The following is a 27948-nucleotide window of genomic DNA, read 5'->3' as shown; positions in this document are numbered from 1 at the left end:
AAAAAAAAAAAAAAAAAAAAAAAAAAACTTTACAAAACTCAGAGAAATAGATACAAACCGCACAATGTAACACAAAATGTGCTTAAATTTCGATTGTTGTAGCCTACGTTTGATGAGAAATCTTCGAAATTCAAACACTAGACGAGTATCAAGAATGTGAAGAGTTTCGAGGGATATATAGCAACGTCAAGAGTTGTTTTTTTTTTTTTTTTTTAACAATTTTACCCCTTCATGCACGAAATCACTCCCCTTCTATTTTTCTAAACAACGCTTGAGATTATAAGAAACATTTAACATAAACTATTATTAAGGAACCTCACACCCGCACGTGAGAAATGCGACTGACAAGACACAAGAGTCACTTATTTTGCCTTGGAACGAAGCGCGCACTGAATTCTTTCATCATTATGTACGCAGCCTCCCCTCTAAATAAGAAAAGGGCACAGATTAGCAAATTATTTAATCTTTCGGTTCGGAACAAAGTGCATACTCAATTCTTTCGGCAGGAAAGGTAGCATGTACTACCTCCTCCCATTCCGAATAGAGGCAAGTATTGCCTTCTTTCGGTCGTGACGCATGCGACCTCCTTTCTCAATGCAATATATTAAGCAACTTATTTTTTTGTATTCAATGACTTCTAATTAAAAAAATGCTTTCGATGCGTTAATTTCTATATTTAATAACTTGTAGCAAAAACAAAAAATGCAACAGGCAAATACTTAAGGTGTGTTCGCTTACTCTCTAAGATGTGTGGCCCAATAGTACAGTGTGCAAGGTCAACAAGTGTAGTTTGCGTAAATACACATTCGAAACAAACAGTATAACTAAAACAAAAACAACAAAAGTTACAACTACAAAAGTGTTTATGTACATCAATGTTCGCTTTCGGGTGAGTCAAATAACACTACAAGGTGCGTAACGTTCATAAAATAATATAGATTTATTCTAAATAACAACATCTTTAGTGAAATTAATTTATGGCTGGTCTTATGATTTGCATATGCCATGGAGACTACCATCCGTTTTTAGAACATCTTTCAATAGTTCTTGGTAGGAGGCACATAAGGTGCGGGAATTTACATTTTCAAATCCGTGGTATGAAAACATAAGGTGCACTAATACGAATTTAAACAAAAAAAAAAAAACAAATTGCAATTGCGAGAGCTTTTGGGTGAGTCAGTGTACACCTCCGACTGGTTGCACGAAGGTGACCCGACTTCAGATGAAAATGTGACTGGAATGAACTAGCATCAGTACGATCCACTGCCAAGTAAACTTGCCCATCTTAGATTTATACGCAGGCTTACTTCTACCAGTAAACCGTAGTGATGCCAGTTCATTCCCGTCACATTTACATCTGAAGTTAGGTCACCGTCGTCCAAACAGTAGGTGGTGTAGATTGATTCACCCAAAATCTTTTGCACTTGCAATTTTATTTTGTTTTTTTTTTTTTGCGTATTAGCGCACCTTATGTTTTCAGATCACAGACGTAAAAGTGTGAATTCCCGCACCTTATGTGCCTCCTACCAAGAAGTATTGAAGGATTTGCCACTAGGCTTACTTCTAGCAGTAGATCATACTGATTCTGTTTGCGTTTCTTGTGTTCTAGCAGTAGATCATACTGATTCTGTTTGCGTTTCTTGTGTGCTAGCAGTAGATCATACTGATTCTGTTTGCGTTTCTTGTGTGCACCTTATGTGCCTCCTACCAAGAAGTATTGAAGGATTTGCCACTAGGCTTACTTCTAGCAGTAGATCATACTGATTCTGTTTGCGTTTCTTGTGTTCTAGCAGTAGATCATACTGATTCTGTTTGCGTTTCTTGTGTGCTAGCAGTAGATCATACTGATTCTGTTTGCGTTTCTTGTGTGGGTGCGAATGTAGTTGAAGATTCTGTAGGCTGACAATGTTTTCTTTCTTGTTCCTTGTCTGCGGAACTGCCCACCGGGTATCGACCTTCCTCCCGAAACATCTTCTTCCACTCCTTCAAGTGTTATCACATGCACTAAATTTTGGCTGGAATCCATTTCTTCTGCGAAGAAAACGATGACTGCTACACAACCGTTAGTAAACCTCATGTTGTATTGTTGCCTCTTCCTTCCCTCTATCCTTCCCTTTTATAGCGCTTTTTTGAGTGCTGGTTACATGCACTGGTTTTTGACGTTCCGAATGGCCACTCAATGTTGTTAGGTTCCGAATGGCTGCTCGATGTTGTCCGTTTCAAAACCTCCAAACGCGTTGAACAACTCAGTTGCCTCCATCCATGGGAAAACATTAAAGGTGGTCTTACGGTCCATTCATTTATGTATTAAATAACTTGTAACAAAAAACTTAAACGTTTGAACTACCTAAAAGGTTATCCCCTAGGTCAGAATGAAAATGTGAATACAAAATTTGCCATAAAAAGTTTATTATACAACTAAGACAATGTAACAATTTGTACTCCCATGAGATACTCTTAGTAACAAATCTATTCAAAAAAAAAAAAAACTTTTCGTACAGAGAAAACAAAATTTTTATAATCTTTTAAATATATTCTCAAATAAGATTTTGTTCCGCAAACAATCTCAATTCCAATATCCATACATTTTTTTATGTCATAAATATCAGTCAATTTCAATGTTCATACATTTTGTTACGCCATCAATCTCATTCAATCTTTATTGGGTATTACTACGCGCATCACACGTACCCGCTAATATATATATATATATATATATATATATATATATATATATATGTTTGTGTGTGTGTGTGGGGGGGGGGTTTGGGGGGAGGGGGGGGAGGAAATATTGATATATAATTATTGTAAACTAGCACGTTGGCTAGTACATTTTGGGCAGATCGATGTACATAGTTGTCTAGTGGGGACTACGCTCGAATTGTTTAAATTGGAAAATAAAAGTTTTAAGATTTACATTCTTAATTTCAAAACAAAAAATAATACGTGTCTAATTAATTACACGTTATATATACATAAAAAAAAAAAAGTACAGAAAATTAAAACTTGACGTGACACGGTCACTGTCATTCCCACCACCAAAAGGTTTCAATACTTATAATGTGGACCATATACTGTGGACCATTGTGGACTATGGGTCATGGTTGATACTGCCGTTGTGTTGAAAGAATATTATAATTGTGTTGAAAGGATACTGCAGTTGTGTTGAAAAGGAGCTGCTGCGGAACAGAGGCCGTGTCATTTATCTGGAACTGCAATTGTGTTGAACGGATACTGCAGTTGTGTTGAAAAGATACTGTGCAGTTGTGTTGAAAAGATACTGTTGAACGGATACTGCAGTTGTATTGAAAAGATACTGTTGAACGGATACTGCAGTTGTGTGGAACGGATGAACGGCTTCTGTTCCGTGCAACTCAGTTTCCTTTCAACACAACTGCAGTATCCGTTCAACACAAGTGCAGTATCAGTTATGATTATGATCAACAATGCATTGTGAACCATGGTCCAAGATATAATTTGCCAAAGGGCATTGGCATAGAAAGGACGTACTTCACTGGCAAGCCTTGATTAAGTTGGTGTATATATATATATATATATATATATATATATAGTCAAATCGTTACCTCCGCTCCCTCTTCACCATTCCTTTCTCGATACGGAGTAAAAACGATCTAAAACGTTTCTACCCTTTTTCTCAAATACTCTGATCTTCATCTTCTCTCACAAAAACAAAAATTGTGTTGATGTAACACGTTGTGACTGATCAAAAAAGTTGGTTCGTTTGAGGCTGCAGGTATTAACCATTATTTTTTGTTCGTTGTTGTTGCGAACATGGGAAGTAGGAGCAGAGAGAGGATGACGGCGGCGGCGGCGGCGGTGGTGCTGGTGGCGGTGGCGCTGCTGGGGGGTGTGGAGAGTCTGCGGCGGCCTCACCGGATTCTGCTGGACACCGACGTCGACACCGATGATTTCTTCGCGCTGTTGTATCTTCTGAAGCTTAACAGATCAGAGTTTGATTTGAAGGTAATCTATTTATCTTGTGCTCAAATAAGTTTTCTTCGAAATGCTGTGTCCTGGGCGTGTAGTACGTAGATTAAAAAGATTTTAAGAAAATGTCTCGAGTTTAGTGTAATTGGTTAGTCAATTGACTTAAAAGTCTTGACCAGAGATTTGGATCCTCTGTGTGCATACACGAAGATTAAATTTGACCACTAGATCGATTGCGCACCTTTACAGTGGTTCTAGATGCGAGGTTTTATGAACTTAAGAGTAGCTCGGTGTCTTTTTAAATATAAAAGAATTAAAGAAATAATGGTGGATGTTCCCTTCCCATTAACGGCAGATTCTATTCTGTCTCCTCATTCAGTGGCTGAGAGAGATAATGATGAAACTGTGCATTCTAATATACTATATTCAAATGCTGGGTCTGGGGCTGCGGCTGGGGCACTGCCCTCTTAATTAGCTTCCCAATAAACACCCCTTAAGCAGTTAAACCTCGTTTGGTAGGAAATTGTTTTTCAGAACTTTTGTTTTAACTGAAAAAAAATTAGAAAATATGTTGAAATTCAATTATTTTTAAATTTTATTTAAATTTAATTATTCTTTTTTATAAAACAAGTACTTATGTGTGCGGAGAGTGACTATTTTGAATAATTATAGTGATAGCGAGTTGAGAAATAATAATAATAATAATAATAATAATAATAATAATAATAAAAAAGAGGATAATTATGATAATGGTGGATTGGTGGGGATCAGAATACTAGGCAGGTAATCATGTGGTTTAATTTAGTAGGAGTGTGGAACAAAAAGGTTAAGCAATTTTGCAATATTATCGAGTAAATACATTTACTGTTATAATAATTTTGTTAAATTTTAAAATATTGTTTTATGAATTAAACTGAGCCTAAATAAATGCAATAGTTATACTATGGACGTGAGTCCACTTTGCAAGGTGGACCAGTCACAATTTAAATATTTAATGTTTACAATTTACATATTGAATGTTAACAATTAAAATTGTAAACATTTAGGATTGAAATTGGAAACATTTAATTATAAACATTCATTATATAAATTGTGAATATTCAATATGTAAATTGTAAATTTTAGATATGGATCTAACGTGCAAGGTGAACCTAGCTCCACGGAATAATTTGTCAAATAAATGGTTATCAGATTAAATTTCTAATTTAATACTTATACCTGGATTCGAAAAGTATCGACCCAACCCAATAATTAGGGTTGTTATTATTTATTTTCGTTAGCATCACCTTGGGTAATGGGATGTAAATTCTCGCTACAACCAAAAAAAAAAATACCAATAAATTCAGTAACAAATTAAATAGATAAGCTTAAATCTCTACAGATTTTACTATTTTATTAAGGTAAATCTGTTGGTAAATTTAATCTTTACCGATTTCATAATTATCTTTAAATTTTTTTTATTGATAAATTTAATTTTTCTTGTATTGTATTATATAATATATAAATATATGATATAAAATATAATTTTAATTAAATCAGTAAATTGTATTTTTGTTTAGTGAATGGTTTCACCATAATGAAAATTCAGTTAGTGATGAATTTATTCAATGTACACATTGAATAGTAATTACGGATTTTTCTCATCACTCAAGAATATTTAATTTAAAAAAAATGAAAAAGGTAGTACCAAAATTTTCTATTAAAACTGCCCCGACCATAAGTTTTGGCACCTACCCTCACGTGCCATTAATTAGGTGGGCTGTCATGGAAGGGTCAAAGAAACGTTTCCGATGAAGATAATTGTTTATTAAGAATGAGGATTGTTATTTTGACATTTTGGTTTATCTAGCAGTTCATAGAAAAAAGTATTAGATTTAGGCCAGATTTTCACCCCTTCTGCAGTCTCAATATTATTCTATGCCATTTAACATGATTTGACTAGTGATGCTCATTTTTAAAGGGACAAACAACCAGACAAGGCTATTGTCCATTATCTAGGAGTATCTTTTATTTTTAATTAATTAATAGAAGCTTTATCAGAAATGCCAAATACTAAAAAGAGTAAGAGAAATAATATATTTTATAATTTAAACAAAATTAAAGAAATAGTTTAATTTTGTTTAATTATAGAATGTAGTTCAATTTTTACTACTTGTAGTTTAACATTGTTACAATTGTACTTATATTGGGCGCGCTAAATATAACATACATGGAGTATAAAATAATAACAAGCCGTTTGGTTGATCATAATTGCAATGTAATTACCCCTAATTCAGTGAACCTCTCAACTACGCCGTGCAATTCCACTGAATTACAATTCCCTCCCTTTGCTGAATTACAATTCATAGTTCCTCCCTATGAATTGTAATTCAGCGCTCAAATGGAGAAAAGAAGCAGCTGTTTTGACCTTTTTGCCCTTCTAATAATACAAGGCATCATCATTCATCAACTCCTATCCAAAGCTACTGTTTTGACATTATCTCATTCTATATATCATCTCTACTGTACGTTTCTGATTGGGAAATAATAATAATAATAATAATAATAATAATTGTTTTGACATTATCTCCTATTCTTGTTTCTGAATGAGATAATGTCAAAACAATTATTATTATTATTATTATTATTATTACTACTATTGCTACTACTATTATTGCCATTACAATAACATAAGGGCATTTTAGTCATTTTGTCGCTTCTTACCTTTAAATTTCCTGTACTCCTATTCTTGCATACCAAACGCTGTAATTTCAATTTCTACTTTATTTATTGAATTGCAGTTCCCACGAATTACAATTCTTTTCCTCCTAATTCCCTCCTCCCAACCGAACGCCCTGTAAATATGGTGTCACTTTCTCCTTAAAATTTTAATTTGACAAAATAAATAGTTAATTTCAATCAAATCTTAAAATATGTCTACATGTGAAAAAAAATATTCCTTCCGGTATGGAGTTTTTGGTACTTGTATAGTTGTATACCCAAACTGTATCTTTACTTGCTGCTATTATAATGGTTGCTTGTTGTTGTTGGGGAGTAACGTATTTATTGTTGCAGGGAGTAACCATTAGCTCAAATGGATGGACAGATGCAGGGCATTCTGTTAATCAAATATATGATCTGCTTTACATGATGGGGCGCGACGATATTCCGGTTGGTGTGGGAGGGGAGGGCGGAATACTTGAAGATGGTACAATTCTGCCTAATGTAGGTGGATATCTTCCCATAGTTGAACAGGTAATCTGCCTTTCAAATTCATCAGTGGATTATAGTGACATTTCTATCTTTAATTATACTGTTTGATTTTAATCTACAATTGATCAGGGAATTGGTACGGTTGGATACTGTAGATATAGACAGGCTGTTCCTGTTGGGCTTGGAGGACGCTTAGATATTGACACAAACTTTGGTTTTAGAAAGAGCTTCCTCCCTCAGGCAAAATTTCATTTCATAGTTGTGTTATGTTTTCTTGCACTGTTTTGGGTGGTAGAATGATAGTTGGAACTTGAAAGCAGGGAAGGAGAAGATATTCACCTCTTCGGCAGCCCACAGCACAGCGTGTATTGATCGACACGATTTCTGCTGGACCGACCACTGTGTTCATCACTGGAGCTCATACAAACTTGGCTATATTTCTTATGAGCAATCCTCATTTGAAAAAAAATGTGGAGCATATATATGTCATGGGCGGTGGCGTTACATCACAGAACCCGACTGGCTGTTGTCCTAAGAATGACACTTCTTGTCAGCCTCGCCAATGTGGTGACCGAGGCAATTTGTTCACTGATTACACTAGTAATCCTTTTGCAGAGTTCAATGTTTTTATCGATCCTTTTGCTGCATACCAGGTAATGATACAGTTTGGCTTATCGTTTAAGATTTTTGAGTTATCATCGTGTTCGTTGCATTACAGGTTATTCATTCTGGAGTGCCAATTACTCTTGTTCCATTGGATGCCACAAATACCATTCCCATAAGTGCAGAGTTTTTTGAAAACTTTGAGAATAGTCAGCACACGTATGAGGCGCAGTACATTTTCAAGTCCTTGAAAATGGCTCGTGATACTTGGTTTGATGATCAATTCTACACGGTAAGATAGATAGATGTTGACCAGTGTAATAGCTTTTAGTTGAGATTAGAGTTAATAATACAATGAATCGCCTTATGCATTGCAGAGCTACTTCATGTGGGACTCATTTCTGTCAGGTGTAGCTACTTCAATTATGAGCAAACCACTAAATCATGAAGGTGAAAATGATTTTGCAGAAATGAAGTACATGAATATCACTGTAATTACCTCGAATGAGCCGTATGGTGTGTCTGATGGCTCAAATCCGCTCTTCGATGGTCGCAAGACTCCTAAATTCAACTTGAAAAGTGAAGTCCATAGCGGGCACATTCAAACTGGTCTTCGTGATCCATTTTGCCTGCTCAAAAATGGCAAGGGAAAATGCAGGGTGGGTACTCTTTTCCCCTTGTGATGAAATTGCCCCCAATTATGTTCGATCTCACACATTTTTTATTAATCAGGATGGGTATACAACAGTGGTAGAGGGTCCAGAAGGTGTGCCAGTTCTTGTTGCAGTCAGAGCAAAACCCAACCGTGATGTTCGTAGCCCGTTAGACAGAGAATTCTTTATCAACTTTTTGGATGTAATAAACCGCCCACAACAAACTGGCAGGTTCAATTTCACAACAGAATATCCCAACTATAAAGAAGTACTTTACAAACCAGATCTTAGGGGAAAACAAAAACTTGGGAAAAATGTTGTGTTTGACATGGACATGAGTGCAGGAGACTTCCTAGCACTCTTTTATCTTCTTAAACTTCCTGTGGAGGTTATCAATCTCAAGGTGCATTTCATACTTGTAGGCTAGTGTGTATAATCTGATTTGCCTTGCTTAACTATTCTTTTCTGATAATGTTCATATACCCTGCAGGCAATTCTGGTGAGCCCAACTGGATGGGCAAATGCAGCAACAATTGATGTAATCTATGATGTGTTACACATGATGGGTCGTGATGACATCCCGGTCGGCCTTGGAGATGTATTTCCAGTGAACATTACAGATCCAGTTATGCCTGGTGTTGTTGGAGACTGCAAGTACCAAAAGGTTATCCCACATGGTAATGGTGGATTTATTGACTCAGACACTCTATACGGTTTAGCTCGTGATTTGCCTCGTAGCCCTCGAAGGTAAATTATTGGTTCCTGCACAAATCACAGATCATTCTTAATGTCCTCTTTGCTAATCATTAATTTGCAGATATACAGCCGAGAATTCTGTGAAATTTGGAGCTCCAAGAGATACTGATCACCCTGAACTTCGACAGCCTCTAGCATTACAAGTATGGGAGTCAGTGGTGAAATCACTTGATCCAAAATCCAAGATTACCATTCTCACTAATGGGCCGCTCACTAATGTAGCAAACATAATTGGTGCCGGTGAGAATGTGTCCTCTGCTATCCAGGCAAGTGTATTCTTTATTAATCTTCGTACAGTGTTGTAAAAATCAGTCTAGGCGTTCGCTAGCCGATTGATTGCCTTACGGCTTTTAGTTGACCGGCTGACTAAGCGCTCTAGGCGTCGAGTTGGGTGTCTAACTCGGAAAAGTTGGCGCTCAACTCTGCCAAGTGGATTTTTTTTGTCTTTTTTTATATTCCTTTAGTCATGTATTTTACTAAACTAACCATCTAACATATAGTTAACTAGTTTGGCGATTATAACAGTTTAACAACTCCCAGTTCTAAATGAAAAAGATGGAGACGATATACTCACATTACTCGGCTGTCTAAGCAGCGTCTAGACACCGCCTAAGTGCTCTAGGCGCTAAATGCACCCTAGGGACGCCTGACTAGCACTCAGCGTCTTCTGCAACATTCTTCTTAGAATAATTAATTTGCACACGTGCTGGGGGTGGAGATTTGAATAATTATCATCTTATTTTTGGTGCAGGAAGTAGTGGTTGTTGGGGGGCACATCAAAAGTGACAGCTCTCACAAGGGAAATGTGATCAATTTTCCTTCCAATAAATTTGCAGAACTCAACATGTTTTTTGACCCTGTGGCTGCAAAAACAGTTTTTAATTCAAAACTCGATGTCACTCTCATCCCCCTTGCCACACAGCGCAAAGTTAGTTCATTCCCTAAGATCATACAGGCACTCGCTCAAAAGAAAACTCCAGAAGCAGCGTTTGCTAAACGCCTGCTGTCAAGACTATATCATCTGCAAATGAAGCATCACAGATATCAACACACGGTAAAAGTTTACTAGCAACCAAACACACCGTTTACGTTTCTACTGCAATGTTCAATGATTTCTGCAGTAAGAATTTAGTTTTTATTCAATTTAAGATAACATATACATATAATTTGTGCTGCAACTGTGCAAGAAGTACGATCAGCTCTAGAGATGACAATTTGCCACGTCCTCGACAGGGATTCCCTATCCCCTCCTCCACGGGTAGAAAAAATTTTCAAGGAAAGGGGAATGCGTGTAATTCCCGGAGACGAGGATATCTCTCCCTCGTCCCTGAATAATTATATATATAATTTCTCACGGGCAAGGATAGGGAATATTTTTAATTCCTTGCCGGGGATGGGGATAGGGACGGGGTCGCTGTCACGAGGACAGGGACAAGAAGTATACTCTCCACCCCATTGTCATCCTTAGTCAAGTTAGCTGCTGATCATTTCAATCTTGGTTACAGGGAACGTTTCTTGGGGAAATCCTAGGATCAGTAGTTGTAGCAGGTGATGTTTCTACCTTGAAACCAACATTTGGCATCAAGAAAATCGAAGTATCTGCAACAGGGGTAGAATCTGAAGATGGGCAAATGATGATTGATGAAAAACAAGGCAAAGCAGTGAAAGTGTTGGAAAATGTTGATCCATTAGCTTACTATCATCTCTATGGGCATATGGTAGGCAATTGGAATCAGTCTGCTGTAGTTGGAAGCTTTTTAGAGCAGACAAGAATGTGGAGTACACCATTGAATACAAAAAGGCATTTGTAATATCTATTAATCCCAGGATATAGTCAGGTACCTCTCCAGCTTCATAGCAGATTTAATGTAATATAAGAGTATAGTTATATTCATCACATTTGATTGGCATATGATTCAATGGCAATAAATAAATAGAGGCTTGATTTACACCTGCAGGTGCCAACTGTTTTTTTTTTTTTTTGGTTAATTTTTTTTTTTTTAGCTTAAATTCTTCTATATAATCTGATTGGCTTATGCTTGAATTTTGGAGTTTGAAAGTTTGAAATAAATGAGGCAATGAATTATTAAAATATTCAATTAGTTGATTGACAATTAAAAGAAGTATATATTACGGAGTATATATTTATATATTGATTCATTATAATTGTTCTCAAAAAAAAAATATTGATTCATTATAACAGGTTTGCTTTTAGATTTTTAAAAGCAAATTAATTAAGATGCCTACATATTTTTAAAACAGCAGAGGAAGCAATGCCTACATAGTTATTTTTGTTAGGGAATGAATTAACAAGCACTGCGGAAGCGGGTACGGTGATCGCAAATTGAGAATTATTGTAGGAAGTAATAATATGGGAGAAATATAAAATGACAAATAAATGAGATATTAATTTTGGGGAGATTGAAATATAACTCACTAAATTATTGTAAAGGAAATATTACAATAAATAAATTGCTAAGCTTTAAATTGGAAATTAAAGAAAGCTAGCAAATGAAAGAAAAATTCCTACGTGAGAATGAACTAGAGAGAATGAAGAGAGAATTGATGTTGGGATGCTTTGTTCCTGCAAATGAGCTCTATTTATAGTAGTTTGAGGAGGAGCAAAGCCTGATGGTGATTAGTTGTCCACATGAAGGTGAGGTGTCCACATGGATTAACAACTCATGCATGTGAGTTGTGATGTGCAGCCATATGCAGAGAAGTGGGCTGCCATGTGAAAGCAGAATGATTTGGCCACTTGCATAATTATTCTAACAATCTCCACCTTGGACAAATCAACCAGGAATTTAACAACTCGAACAACCAACTAAATTCAAGCAATGTTTGAATTTAGCAATAGGTAGTGGCTTGGTAAGCATGTCCGCTGGGTTCTCCAAAGTGTGAACTTTCTGAACAATGATATCTCCTGCAGCTACAACGTCGCGGATGAAATGGTATCTGACATCAATATGTTTGGTTTTGGCGTGATATGTATCATTCTTGGTGAGATGAATAGCACTCTGACTATCAGAAAACACAGTAGTCTGACCCTGTGAAACACCAAGTTCCATAACCAAACCTCGTAGCCAAGTAGCTTCTTTGACACCCTCTGTTGCTGCAATATATTCCGCTTCAGTTGTGGATAGAGCAGCAATAGACTGAAGCGTAGCTTTCCAACTGATAGCACAATTATAGAGAGTGAAAATATAACTAGAAAGTGATCGGCGTCTGTCAAGATCACCACCATAATCAGAATCCACAAAGCCCATAATGTTAGTAGATACAGAAGAATTCTTATCAAAAACCAAGCCCAAAGAAGATGTACCCTTCAAATACCGTAAAATCCATTTAACGGCATTCCAATGTTCCTTACCAGGGTTATGCATATATCGGCTCACAACACTTACAGCATAAGCCAGATCAGGTCTAGTGCATACCATAGCATACATAAGACTTCCAACAGCACTTGAGTAAGGAACCTTTTTCATATACGCCACATCAGCTTCTGACTTAGGGCATAATTCAGAAGACAGCTTAAAGTGTGCACCAAATGGAGTAGACACAGGTTTACAATTTGACATATTAAATCGATCAAGCACCTTATCAACATACTTTTTCTGGGATAGAAAAAGTTTTCCAGCTTGACGATCCCTGTGTATCTCCATGCCAAGAATCTTCTTTGCTGCACCAAGGTCTTTCATCTCAAACTCATTGCTTAGTTGAGACTTCAACTTATTAACAAGAGACATGTCAAGAGAAGCAATGAGCATATCATCAACATAAAGTAATAGATAGATAAAAGACCCATTAGAAAATTCTTTAAAATAGACACAGCTGTCATATTGGCTTCTTGAGAAACCTTGCCCTAACATAAAAGCATCAAACCGCTTATACCATTGCCTTGGAGCTTGCTTCAACCCATAGAGTGATTTCTTCAGGTGACAGACACAATGTTCCTTTCCAGGAACTTCAAACCCCTCAGGTTGATACATGTAAAGTTCCTCATCAAGTTCTCCATGTAGGAATGCAGTCTTTACATCAAGTTGCTCCAACTCCAAATCAAACAGAGCAACAAAAGCAAGTAATACACGTATAGAGGTATGACGAACAACTGGAGAAAAAATCTCATTAAAGTCAATACCTTCACGTTGATCGAAACCTCGAACAACCAACCGTGCTTTCCACCTTGCTTTCTCAACCTCAGGGATGCCTTCTTTCATCTTGTAAATCCACTTGCAACTCAATGGGCGTTTACCTTTAGGCAACTCTACCATCTCCCAAGTCTCATTCTTGTGAAGACTTTCAATCTCCTTTTGCATAGCTACCAACCACTTGGACGAGTTGACACAGGAAATAGCCTCGGAATAGCAAGATGGATCACTATCAACCTCCTGTGCAACTGAAAGTGCATAAGCAACCAAGTGGGTTTCATCATCATACCTAGCAGGTTTTGTAATTATCCTCCTAGGTCGATCTTGAGCAATCGAATACTCTCGTTGTGGCTCGACGAGTGGTGCGGTACTAGTAGATGCATCATCATTGACAATAGTAATATTGTCATTGGACCTCAAATCGAACTCCACCTTCTCTCCAGTACTCTGCTTATCACCTGTACTGGGTATAATAGAATCTTTTCCAGAAGAAAGTAATGCATTTTCATCAAAAGTGATATCTCGACTCAAAATGATCTTTTGAAAATCAGGAGACCATAGACGATACCCTTTTGACTCAGAAGCATAACCAATAAAAATGCATTTGATAGCTCTCGGGTTTAATTTACCTGTACTGGAATGAGCATATGCAGGACATCCAAAAACTCTTAAGATAGAGTAATCAACAGGATTACCTGACCAAACTTCTTCTGGAATTCTGAAATCAAGAGAAGAGTGTGGAGATCTATTTACCAAGTAACATGCAGTAGAAACAGCCTCGGCCCAAAAATCACGCCGTTTCCACAACCCAGCATTAGAGAGCATACAACGAGCTCTCTCCAGTAGAGTCCTGTTCATACGTTCTGCAACACCATTCTGCTGGGGTTTACCAGGCAAAGTCTTATGCCTGGCGATTCCATTGATTGTACAGAACTCATTGAACTTTGACTCACAGAACTCCAGTCCATTATCTGTCCTGAGCTTTTTGACCCTTTTCCCTGTCTGAGTTTCAACAAGTATTTTCCAATTTTTGAAAGTAGAAAATGCTTGATTTTTGTGTTTCAAGAAATAAACCCAGACCTTACGAGAAAAATCATCAATAATAGACATAAAATATCTACAGCCTCCTAGAGATTGGACCTTAGTCGGTCCCCATAAATCAGAATGAATATATTCCAATACATCTTTGGTACGGTGTGTAGCAGTAGAGAAACTAACCCTCTTTTGTTTTCCAAAAACACAATGCTCACAAAATTGTAATTTTCCCGTACCTGAATTTCCCAAGAAGCCTTGCTTGCTCAGGATATGCATGCCTTTCTCACTCATATGCCCTAGACGCATATGCCATAGTTGAGTGAGATCTGCGTCGTCCACCGATGATGAGACTGCTGCTGAACCTGTCACAGTACTGCCATGCAACACATACAAGCTTCCAGAACGAGAAGCTTTCATGAGAACAAGAGAGCCTTTTATCATCTTTAGAACTCCACCTTCAGCTATGTACTTACACCCCAAAGATTCCAAGGTGCCCAAAGATATCAGGTTCCGTTTTAAGTCAAGAATATACCGAACATTGGTAAGAGTCCTAACAACGTTATCATGAGTCCGGATCTGAACACTTCCAATTCCACTAACCTTACATTGGGTATTATTACCCATCAAGACAATTCCACTATCAACTGGTTCAAGAGAGATGAACCAGTCTCTTTGAATTCGTTGGGCTACTTTTTGTGCAAATGAAAGTTGAGATGACATTTTCCTATAAGATAAGCAACAAAGTAGCACAAGAGGAAAACATTTCCCAAACTTAATACAAATTTCATAAATATGGCACATATTATCAAGACAAATTTTCTCATTGTATGCATAATCATTTCAACAATTTCTCAACAATTCTATTTTCTTAAAACAATGCTCATATAACAACTTTTTACATTCTAGAAGCAATTCCTACTCAAAAAGTCACCATAATAGTCAACTTCATCTTCATCCTCAAGACTAGTTTTGAGGTAAAAAATGGAGTAAACATGAAAGCTCAACTTTTACCAAATAAAATGTCGGGCCTAGCAATGTAGTGCCTAAGGAGCAAGAAAGTTTCAAACTTTGCTAAGCATGCTCTCTATTTCATCATGAATCTCAACACAATGAGAAAATGCCCAAATCATAAAGGTTTGAGATCTAGTTACAAAGAGGTTGCAAAACATGGAATTTTCATCATATAAAAGCAATGTAAGCCTATTACAAGTCTAAGAAGTCATTTCATAGCAAAATATCTCAAGAAAACTTCAAACAAGAAAAACCCATGGAGATATGCTTCATGGAGAATAAGCTCTAACATTCAAGCAAATAATAACAAGAGAATATGTGTTTTTACCTTGGAAATGGCTTTGGAAGATGAAAAGAGGTTGAAAAACTTGAAATGAAATGCTTTGGAGTGGAGTATTTTTACCTTGAAGGTAGTTGTAGCTCGTGGATGTGAAGAAATAAGGTGGGAGAGGGTTTTAAACCACTTCGCACGAAATTTTCCGTGAAGCATCTGGTGTTTGTCCACGCACGTCCACAAGCGTGGCGGCGTGCGTGTTCGACTTACTAGATTGGTTCCATGCCTGCTCACATGCATGGTGACAGGCGTGGGAGGCTACTGGAAAATCCCCATGCTTTCTCACACACGTGGTGTAGGCGTGGATGCGTGATGTGCAAATTTTTTCCTTGATTCTCCCACCTTCTTTTGTTAATGATGATGTTCGGTGATTGAGTGTGGGCAATCTGTGACTCTCGGATGAATGATCTGTAATGGTTAGCTTAGACAATGCTATTCTAAAAAGAAAATTGCTAATAAGCGAAGAAAATGAAAAAAACAAAACAAGAATAAAGTTCTAACATCTAAGGATAACGTTGGGAATGCCTCCCAAGCGCGCCATGGTTTAACGTCTCCGGCCAGACGTGGTGTGTCCTATCCTTCGAGGCACATAGATTTAGGGACCCGTCCAAGCGTCCCATGAACTCGAGCTTCAAGGTATGCCCGGAGGTGGGGAATATCCTTGAATTCGAAAGCGAAGAAGGGGAAAACATAATCTATTGATAAATAAGCACGGGGTACTACCCTAAGGTGTTTAAGGATAGCGTGCCCCTCTTCTCCCTTCTTATTATCGATTCCATCCCTCAAGAATTTGTCCTTAAAGCTTCCCAAATGAACACACTTACCACCATCTAACTCATCCAATGTGTTTTCTCCCCACTCATGTTCTATCGATTTGTCAATGATTACAATTCTTTCTCCTTGTTCCTTCTTTTCTTCTATGATTTCTAATAATTCCTCATCCTCCCATGTAGGATCATCATACTCATAAAACTCACTTTTACAAGAATAAAAAGATTTGATATCATCTTCACTCCCCAAATTATCATCACAAAATTGCAAGGAATCACACTCCCATGAGCGAAAAGAAACTTTATCACACTCATCATTATAAATTGTAAAGGAGTCATCCTCACAAACATCATAAGAATTTTCAATAAAAGTCGGAGTGAAAGTCTTACCTTGTGTGGGTTTTTCTTCTTCCCACACAATTCCAATGTGTTCCTCGTCTTCACTCTCAATCTCTCCCCGTTGTTGTGTGTTCAACTCAAGAGTCGAAACTTCTTGAAGTACCGGGGCATTAAGTTCGGTGGATTCTTTTACGTTCACCTTTTCATCGTTAATCGTCCTTTCCATCTTGTCATTCTTTTGTTGGTCGATTTCCATTGTCGGGTGGTCATCTATGAATGGGTTGTTAGCCCGTGGTAGCATTCTCTTCGTGAACTCTTCCGACAACGATAGCATTTTAGTCTCAATTTCGTCGAGTGGAAGTCCTTCCTCGCGAAGAGTGACAAGATTCTTCTTTATTTCGCTTCTAATTTCATTTCTTAAGTTGATAGTATTCTCCCTCGCCATTTGTATGAACATTTCTAATTTCTCTTTCAAGATTGGATTTCATCAGTGACCGGAGGAAGATACTCACAAGATGGTCTCTCATATGGTATAGATTGGGTGAAGTTTTGGACAAAAGTTTACGGGCTAGAATTGTAGAGTTTATTACCCATTTCATAAGGATTTCATGCATTTAGACTTAGATGTGACCAATAACTACTAACGAGAGTATGGAATATGTTTTTAAGGTATTCTACAGCCAAAGGGAAGACTTAAGGCCAAAACTGAGCAGAAAATGAAGAAATCGTGAAGTAGGAACCTCTTACGCAGCCTCACACGCGTGTGGAGGGGCGTGGAAACATTCCAGAAGCTCCGCACGCCCTCCACCACGCGAAGCGATTATCGTCGAAGCCTTAAGGCTCGATGCGTCGAGAGCCCTAAGACACCCTAAAATTCAGCTTCGGGAAAAATGTCTATTTTGCCCCTGTTTTGTTCCCACTATATAAGGATCATTGTCCCAAGCCTTAGGCAGTAGATTTTAGCCATAGAATAGTTTTAGATTAGGTTTTCTTAGGGTTTTTCTCCCCTCTTGGGGGAAAACACCTTTCCTTGTTAGATTAGATTCAATTCAAGAACAAGAATGAAGATTGTGATTTCAAGAACAAGGTTGTAAAGATCCCCTTTCTAAGGGTGGTAACTATTCTCTCCATTTCCTAATTTAATACTTGTTTCTTTGAGATTTCCTTTCTTTTTCTTGTTTCTTTAGTATGTTAGAGTAGAGTAGAAAGGGGATTGGTGGCCCCAAGGTTAATCTATGTGGATGCTTGATATAAATTGCTAGATTAAATGTGAGCTTTGTGATTGTTGGATGATGATCTTGTGTGGATGATGTTCATACTGCTTTGTGCCTAAGTGTGCACCTTAGGTAGCAAACTCAAAGGAAGTGAGTGTGTGCGTGATAGCGGCCACTCACGAGTCTCACTCACCCACATCTCCGCTCTTAGTCCGAAAGGACAAGATCCGAGAGGAGTGGTAGACAAAGTGTTCGATGAAATGCCCCAACCGAATGAGGATGTGGGAGTCCAAAGTGTGACGCAACTTGGTGATGTGCCCTGAACTCCCTAGTCTATTCCACATCTCTAGCTCACGAAACCATATAAAGATAAACCACATAGAGAAGCCTAAGGCCCCGATCTCCGTCTTTTCCTTTATTTTCATCACAACCATTATCAACCTTACCCTCTTTTACCAATGAATCCAACCCTTAGCAAATCTTGTAACTCTTTTCCTTCAACCCCTTAGATGCCAACACACTAATTTGATTCCCATTCGCCATCCTTGAGAGACACGACACTCGGGGAGTCTTGACTCTTCGTTTTACCACTTCACATTCACCCTCACCGCAATACACAACATCAGTTTCATAGAGATATCTATCATTTTGTTGTGGTGGGGGTGAATAGCTAGGATCCCTATAAGAGTGAGAATACCAATTTCTCTCAGGTTGATGGGTTGATGGAGGGTTATGATGAAATGGAGGTTTAACAGTTGAAGGAATTGTTGCCTTTAATGCTGATTCACAATTGGGATCAATATCCTTCATGACTTGAATAAGTTGGTTGTTAATACTCTCAGCTATAGAGCTCAATGATTTCTCTCCGTCTCATAATGTTGGTTTCTCATGTCTTTCATGATTAAGCATAGAGGAGGTAACATATGGATATGGTGCGTAGTTGGGATAAGGTAGAGTATTTGGGTAAGGAGAGTAGGTATATTGTGGTGGTGGGTATTCATAAGGATTTGGATATTAATATGGGTGTTGTTCATAGGTTTGGGGTGGAATATTTCTTGTATATGGTCTTCCATGGTATAGGTAACCATGGGGATATGTATAAGCACTCATTTTGTAAGCTTCAATTGATTTGATGAAGAAAATTTCCTGTGCAAAGCTTAACAAACAACAAATATTTCGCAACTAGAAGTAGTTGTAAGTGAGTAGCAAGATTTTCAAGGAAAATTTATAAGCTCACTTCGTCAATCAAGTAACAAAAAATTAAAGAAAATAAAACAAACAAAAAGAAAGCAATTCAAGAACTCCTAAAAATCTACTTCAAAAATGTCAACACAATTCAAGAACCGTTTGCCATCCCCGGCAACGGCGCCATCTTAAAGGAAAGTATTTTGCAGTGAGGTGGATAAGTGGTATGGAAGTGGTAAAACGAAGAGTCAAGACTCCCCGAGTGTCATGTCTCTCAAGGATGACAAATTGGAACGAATGGGTGCTGGCATTTAGGAGGTTGAAAAGAAAGAGTTACGAGAATAGCTAAGACTAGATGTCATTTTTGTACATAAGTTGGAAGGTTTAAAGTGGTTGTGTAAAGGAAAAGGTAAGGTGGAGATTGGGGCTCGTGGCTAACCTATGTGGTCTACTATATAGTGGTTTTGCAAGCAAATGACTTGGATTTGACTAGGGAGTTCATGGCACTTCACCAAGTAGCGTCACACTTGGACTCACACATCCTCATTCGGTTGGGGCATTTTATCAAACACCTTGTCTACCACTCCTCTCGGACCTCTTCCTTTCGGATTAAGGGCGGAGATGTGGGTGAGTTGGAGTCGTGAGTGGCCGCTATCGCGCACACACTCACTTTCACTGGGTTTGCTACCTAATGAGGCCACACTTAGGCACAAAGCATAATGAACATCAACCATACAAGTTTATCATCCAACAATCACAAAGCTCATATATTTCAAACAAAGTCATATCAAATCAACCACATAGTTTAGCTTCGGGGCCACCAATCCCCTTTCTACTCTAAGCTATCATTGAAATAAAGAAACAAGAAGAAGAAATGAAAGTTTCAAAGGAAGCAATCATTAAATCAAAACATTGAAGAGAAGAGTACCATCTTTGATGAATGGCTCATTTACATCTTGTTCTTGAAACTTCAATCCTCCTATCTTGATCTTGAATCTACTCTAATAGAAAGAAAGTTTTCCCCCAAGAGGGGAGAAAACCCTAAGAAACTTCAGATCTTCAACTATTCTATAGCTGCTAGGTTTTACTTATCTATTCGAAAAAGGGGTTTAAATAGGCAACCCAAAACCAAAATTCCCGAAGTGGCCCCTATGGCCAGACCACGCCGGCCTACACGCGTGGTGACAGGCGTGGACAATTAATGGAATGGATCCACGCTTGTTCACACGCGTGTTGGTCGCGTGGGACGGTCCTTCTCTACGGCTTTGTTTGCCTTTTGCTCTGTTTTGGCTTCGAATCCCTTTCTGTGACACCCCAACCTTACACAAGCCGAGATAGCTAAACTTTAACACAAAAGCTACCTATCTCAACTATCAAAACATAACATAGCGGAAGAGATTTATAAGCTAAGGGGTATCATGCCACATCTAGGTAAGAAAACACGGTCTAGATGTACAGGCTAACCAAAAACTGAACCAAACTGCATAGTTATAAATCCTCAAATAATGTCAAAACATCCAAAATCTAAAAAAGAGTATATAAAATCTCATCATTGGCACACAGGCCTAAACATAAAGTCTAAAACAACATCAACTATGTCTAAGCCGCCTCATAAAGGTAAGCTCTAACGCGCTCTCGCTTAGACTTATTCCATACCTGTAAAACATACAAGAAACCATTAGCACAAGACTGCTAAGCAACCATCACTCACACCCGCAAGGAAATATATATATATATATATATATATATTGTTAGGAATAAAATTGTAATAGTTTTGATGAGCCAATTTGTAATTTTAGAAATCCCCTATTTTATTTTTAGAGTGTAGAGTTTGGACCCGGAAAACAAAGACTTGACCTTAGAATGGTTCGATTTATTGTGTTATAGAACACATTTTGTTATGACTCTTGTAAGTCATTTGCTTCCACTATACACATAAGTGTATATGATCCAATGGACAAGACCGAATTATCTTTGCAACAAGACACAAGTTTGAACCCTATTGAGAACATTTTTGAACTTGGAGTGCAAGGAATGGAGCTAGTAGTATCACGGCTAAAAGTAAATTTTTTGGGTCAATGGAGGAAGCTATGGAGCTAGTCAAAGCTCCATAGAGGAAGTCAAAGCCGAGAAGAAGTTCAAGATCCACTATCTCTACACCATACGCTATACAATGCTAAGAAGGATAAAATATATTTATTTGATGGATATGATCGAATGAGCTGAAATGGAGAAATGGTTAAAGACTTAAGCATATACCTAATGGTCCAGTGTTTGAATCTTACTTGCTACATTTTAATACTAAAGAAGAAGCTTTGGAGCTAGTCATACGGCCAAGTCTTTGGAGCTAATTTTTGGTCAAAAGAGCTACCAATGGAGTAAGTGATGGAGGAAGTCAAAGTCAACATGGAGTAACTTTGCATGGATTACATACGCGTGAACACTACACCATTTCTACACGCCTGAAAGCCATTTTAAAGCACTATGGAGCATGCTATGGAGCAACGAAGAGTATGACTTACACTTAGTCATTTTTGCATGCCTCAAATATTTTGGGTTTAGTACGTAATACCCTGAACCAGAAGAAATTTGAAGGTGGTGATTTTCTGAAGATCATTGTTCATACTCAAGCAAGAACCACCCGGAAAATATTTTGAAAGATCTACTTGCCCAAGGAATCAAATCAAGATTGCAACAAAGTCAAAAATATCAAGCTCTGAAGGATACAAAGTCTGCAATATCAAGCTGAGAAGGCAACAAAGTCAAAAATTGGAGGCTACAAGTTTCAAGATCAATCAAGCCGTAAAAGAAGACTTTGTGAGCAATTTACAGAGGTAATTTGTCAAAAGTTACCAGCGACATTAAATGTGCAGATCAAAATGGAGAAAAAGTTACCAGCGACATTAAATGTGCAGATCAAAATGGAGATTTTATCACCAGCGACATTAAATGTGCAGATCAAAATGGAGATTTTATCATATCAAATTGGCAAGTTATCAGATCAACGGTATGGTCATTAAATGAGAAGGTATGGCCATCAAGATCAGTTTGGAATGACCAATCAGATCCAGTGAACGTTCAAAATTTGAATGTTCATAACGGGCAAATAATTCTTTGAATTATAAGAAGCCCAAGAAGACTTGAAGAACAGCACGGGGGAATACAGAGATAAAAAGATTACAGCACTACGAACCAAAAATGTGAAAATTAACAAGTGGTGCTACTGAGCGGTGAATGCGATAAAAATACAAAGTGCTGAGATATTGAGCTATACACGAGAGGAATTCAAGTCCTAGAAAAAGAAATCTTTATTTCTTTGAACAACAGTTGTATCTCTACCGAGGGTAGAAAGGAGTGTAGCTGGGTGCGTAACACTCGGGTGAACTAAGTGCAGCTTTGTGCGTAACACTTGGTTGGAACGTAGCTTTGTGCGTAGCGTTTGGGAACGTAGCGTTGTGCGTAGCGTAGCTTTGTGCGTAGCGCTCGGGAGCTTAGCTTTGTGCGGAGAGCTCGTGGTTGAGTGTAGCTTTGTGCGTAGCACTCGGGAGTTTCACTATTGTATCTAGGTGATTGAAGAGAGTGGAAATCTTCCTTGGAGAAGGAAGAAGTGGAGTAGGAGAATTACACCATCTCCGAACCACTATAAATCTCTGCCTCTCATTTACTTTACTGCACTTTACATATTTGCATGTTTTAACTCACTAACCCTTTACTTACTGTGTTGATCATATCATCTGGGTTTTTGTGTTCCCACGTTCGCATGTGGCTCAAACTTTGCATACATATTCCTTGAGCTATTCTAAGACATTCTATCGTTTTGCATGTCAAGTATCTCTTCAGTTTTACGCAGTTTTATCTTATAGCACTTTACCGTACGATATTCCGCTGCACATTTCAAGTTGAACTTATTCACTTGAAATCACTCTGGTTGAAGTGTTATAAAGTTTTTAATTGTTAGAAAAGTCTATTCACCCCCCCTCTAGACTTTTCACCACCCTATCGGGACCAACAAGTGGTATCAGAGCGGTTGTCTATTGAGTCAATATTTGACTGCTAGACAGATCTCATAACCTTCAAGATGAAGAGAGACTTAGCTCCGAACCTATTATTTTCACTAGATAAATTTGATGATTGGAAAATACGTATGCAGGTTTATTTATCCGCATTACACGATGAGATGTGGGAAGTAATAACCAGCGGTCCGATCAAAATTCTTAAAGCCAATACCGTAACCGCACAGACGAGCACAACACAGCAAAATATTCCTAAACCCAAAGAGGAATGGACACCTGAAGATAGACAACGAAACAACTTAGACAACATTGCCAAGGATATACTATTCAAAGCTATCGACGATGCAACGTTTCCAAAGGTCCGAAAATGCAAAATCGCAAAAGATGTTTGGCAAACACTAGTCAAAATGGGCGAAGGAGACGAGCAAGAAAAAGAGAACAAACTCACAATAGCACTAAAGAAATTTGAGGATTTCAAAATGCTGAATGGTGAGAGCATAACCGNGTCAAAAGTTACCAGCGACATTAAATGTGCAGATCAAAATGGAGATTTTATCATATCAAATTGGCAAGTTATCAGATCAACGGTATGGTCATTAAATGAGAAGGTATGGCCATCAAGATCAGTTTGGAATGACCAATCAGATCCAGTGAACGTTCAAAATTTGAATGTTCATAACGGGCAAATAATTCTTTGAATTATAAGAAGCCCAAGAAGACTTGAAGAACAGCACGGGGGAATACAGAGATAAAAAGATTACAGCACTACGAACCAAAAATGTGAAAATTAACAAGTGGTGCTACTGAGCGGTGAATGCGATAAAAATACAAAGTGCTGAGATATTGAGCTATACACGAGAGGAATTCAAGTCCTAGAAAAAGAAATCTTTATTTCTTTGAACAACAGTTGTATCTCTACCGAGGGTAGAAAGGAGTGTAGCTGGGTGCGTAACACTCGGGTGAACTAAGTGCAGCTTTGTGCGTAACACTTGGTTGGAACGTAGCTTTGTGCGTAGCGTTTGGGAACGTAGCGTTGTGCGTAGCGTAGCTTTGTGCGTAGCGCTCGGGAGCTTAGCTTTGTGCGGAGAGCTCGTGGTTGAGTGTAGCTTTGTGCGTAGCACTCGGGAGTTTCACTATTGTATCTAGGTGATTGAAGAGAGTGGAAATCTTCCTTGGAGAAGGAAGAAGTGGAGTAGGAGAATTACACCATCTCCGAACCACTATAAATCTCTGCCTCTCATTTACTTTACTGCACTTTACATATTTGCATGTTTTAACTCACTAACCCTTTACTTACTGTGTTGATCATATCATCTGGGTTTTTGTGTTCCCACGTTCGCATGTGGCTCAAACTTTGCATACATATTCCTTGAGCTATTCTAAGACATTCTATCGTTTTGCATGTCAAGTATCTCTTCAGTTTTACGCAGTTTTATCTTATAGCACTTTACCGTACGATATTCCGCTGCACATTTCAAGTTGAACTTATTCACTTGAAATCACTCTGGTTGAAGTGTTATAAAGTTTTTAATTGTTAGAAAAGTCTATTCACCCCCCCTCTAGACTTTTCACCACCCTATCGGGACCAACAAGTGGTATCAGAGCGGTTGTCTATTGAGTCAATATTTGACTGCTAGACAGATCTCATAACCTTCAAGATGAAGAGAGACTTAGCTCCGAACCTATTATTTTCACTAGATAAATTTGATGATTGGAAAATACGTATGCAGGTTTATTTATCCGCATTACACGATGAGATGTGGGAAGTAATAACCAGCGGTCCGATCAAAATTCTTAAAGCCAATACCGTAACCGCACAGACGAGCACAACACAGCAAAATATTCCTAAACCCAAAGAGGAATGGACACCTGAAGATAGACAACGAAACAACTTAGACAACATTGCCAAGGATATACTATTCAAAGCTATCGACGATGCAACGTTTCCAAAGGTCCGAAAATGCAAAATCGCAAAAGATGTTTGGCAAACACTAGTCAAAATGGGCGAAGGAGACGAGCAAGAAAAAGAGAACAAACTCACAATAGCACTAAAGAAATTTGAGGATTTCAAAATGCTGAATGGTGAGAGCATAACCGAAATGGAAGCAAGATTTATTAAAGTTTTGGGAGAAATTGCTGATCTTGGAAAGGAGATTGATCACAAGGAAATATACTCAAAATCCTACGTGGACTACCGTCAAATTGGGACATGAAAGTCACGGCCATGCGAGACCATAGGGATCTCAAAACTCTTACAACCGACAAGCTCTTTAGTGATCTAAAAGCTTATGAGTTTGAGATGAAGACAAGAAAAGAAGAAGAACGCGAAGAAAGAAATACAGCACTAGTCACCGAACAACCGTCTACATCGAGGTCAGTAGATAATAGTGAATTTTTATCTGACGAAAATTTTGCTTTGTTTGTTAGGAAATTTAAGAAGTTCATGAGGAAAAAGAACAACAAAAATTTTCCTCAAGCCAACACACCCAGATAGACGGAAAAGGAAGGTCCAGATGCAAACTTGTGTTACAATTGTAGAAAGCTAGGACACTTTATGGCAGAATGTCCTTATCCAAAAGTGAGCAAAAACCAAGGTGATAATGCTCAGGAGGACACCAAGGCAAAAGAAAGAAGATTGAAGAAAGACAAAAGAAAAGCTTTAATTAATGACCCACTTGAGTCAAGTGATAGTGATGAGTCATCTAGTGGAGAAAGTGACACCTCAAAGGATGACAATGCTTTATTCTGCATGGATGATTCAAGTAGTTCATCAATTCAAGATCTATGCTTAATGGCGGATGAAGTTGAAGAAGATGAGGTAACATCTACCAATAAAAGCTGTGTAACAATTACCAACAAGAAGAATTCATCACCCAATTCAAACATAAACCCTAGGAGAACAATCCATCCCCTTTTATGCAATAATCACAAACCTAGCATCAAGAAAAGCAATAGGACCCTAATCCAAACCTAAAAGCGAACTACTCACGCATCATAATGGAAAACAAAGCAAAGCAATAATGAATAGTCATAAACATTGCAAGAAATCTTAAAAGAAAGTAAATAAAGGGAATAAGAGAACTTTACTAATAATGGGGAACAAATCCAAACTCCAATCCGAGATTCCAAGCTTGGAATTAAATAATCTAATATAAAGCTAATCTAAACTATGCTAGGGAAATCTAAAGAGAAGAGGAAAATAACTTAAAACTAACTAGGGTTGGGAACCCCCTAAAGTTGTAGAAAATATTGACTTAAATAAGAGGTAGCGCAGGCCTCACGGCCGTGGGCCTGGCCGTGAGGTCTGCGAGTTTTTCCAAATCTTGTTCCTGTTTCCTTTCCTTCCTTAGGTAATTTCCTTTACTTCTAAAATTGATCCAAAATATTCCAAAATCTTTCCTTTGCTATTCGTTTTAGGTAGTTGCACCTGTAGACACCAAATATATAAAAGAGTATCAATTTCCTATTAAGAATTAGGCAATTAATATAAAAAAACAACTAAAATAGGGAGTGAATAATGGTTCAGAATCAAAGACATCACACTCCATAAGAAACACCAAATTTTGTACATAACATCACATATATAAGATTCTCAATTGCTGAAGCCTATGGTATTTTACTTATGTGATCCCTCTCTTCAGTTGTGTCAAACTTTAAAGAGATAGATTTCATGCTTGAAAGGTAATAAAACATTTCTTAGAATCTAACATATTGAACAACTTCAATGTTTTATGTACATAGTTTGAGATAAACCTATTAATCTTTTCGATCTATCTCTATAGATTCGAATCCCAAGAATATAGGTTGCTTCTCCCAAATCCATCATATAGAAAATTTTAGATAATCAAACTTTTACTGGAGTCATCACGCTTACGTCATTTCTTATTATTAGTATGTCATCTACATATAATAATACAAGAAATGTGATAGCACTCCCACTAGCCATTTTATACACTTGGATCATCAATGTTTTAAAATATAACCAAACAATTTGACTACCTTGTCAAAACAGATGTTCCTTATTCTAAAATTGAAATCTAATATTGCCTCTTCATAAATGATAGGATCGTTGCTAGACACATTATCTCCAATTGCAAACACACTCTTTGTGTCATGAAGACAACTATAATATGTCTAATGAACAAATATGTCTAACACTTCTCCAAAGATGAGGCATAACTTTTGCTTCATTTTGCACAGATTCCTAAATCTGACTAGGTTAGAAAGATTTATTAATAAATTCTTCATCAATTTATATCTTCCTAGCTCTTCATATATTGTTTCCAATCTGTCTGTTTTTTGCTTTTGGTGTAAGCCGTGTAACCCCAAATCTTAACATACTTAAGACGGAGTTTCCCATATCTCATATGGTGTCTTTGAAACAGACTTAGTTGGAACTCCATATAGGATCTAAAATCCACAAAAATGGACCACATGAATACATTAATATGTATTAAATGCTCCTTTATCTATCATATTTAAACAATAAATACAATTTAATAATTTTCTAGTGTCATCACATTTATTATTGAAATAAATGTAATAAACATTATTCCGAAATGTAAAATTCATAGTTTTTCTGAACATGAATGAAAATAATGTTTTAAATACTAGGAACACATAAATAGCCTTATAAAAATATGATTAAATGAAAATTGAATAGATAAATCTCCAACAACTAATGCAGCAACTCTTGCTCCTTTTCCCATCCTTACAGCAATCTCATCTTCAGTCAACTCTCTAC

The 27948-nt window shown here is 37.5% G+C and overlaps 1 protein-coding gene across 1 annotated transcript; it reads left to right on the top strand.

Moving 5' to 3' along the window:
• Positions 1–3592: 3592 nt before the first annotated feature.
• LOC116016979 lies at positions 3593–11103 on the top strand. Its single transcript, XM_031257468.1, has 11 exons — positions 3593–3984; positions 7003–7182; positions 7270–7380; positions 7461–7793; positions 7859–8035; positions 8121–8402; positions 8476–8799; positions 8887–9143; positions 9214–9418; positions 9904–10206; positions 10658–11103. Exons 1-11 carry the CDS (start codon positions 3793–3795, stop codon positions 10961–10963), a joined length of 2670 nt encoding a protein of 889 aa, XP_031113328.1. The 5' UTR covers positions 3593–3792; the 3' UTR covers positions 10964–11103.
• Positions 11104–27948: the final 16845 nt, after the last annotated feature.

This window comes from Ipomoea triloba, chromosome 4, assembly GCF_003576645.1.
Source record: "Ipomoea triloba cultivar NCNSP0323 chromosome 4, ASM357664v1".
Classification (NCBI taxonomy): Eukaryota; Viridiplantae; Streptophyta; class Magnoliopsida; order Solanales; family Convolvulaceae; genus Ipomoea; species Ipomoea triloba.
This window is presented reverse-complemented; position numbering and strand designations above follow the sequence as displayed.

Bases quoted from the DNA above. Each gene is read 5' to 3' on its own strand.
- LOC116016979 (XM_031257468.1), top strand. From the start codon at position 3,793: ATGGGAAGTAGGAGCAGAGAGAGGATGACGGCGGCGGCGGCGGCGGTG. The intron at 3,985-7,002 runs GTAATCTATTTA...TTATTGTTGCAG, and splicing joins GATCAGAGTTTGATTTGAAG to GGAGTAACCATTAGCTCAAA. The intron at 10,207-10,657 runs GTAAAAGTTTAC...TCTTGGTTACAG, and splicing joins ATCACAGATATCAACACACG to GGAACGTTTCTTGGGGAAAT.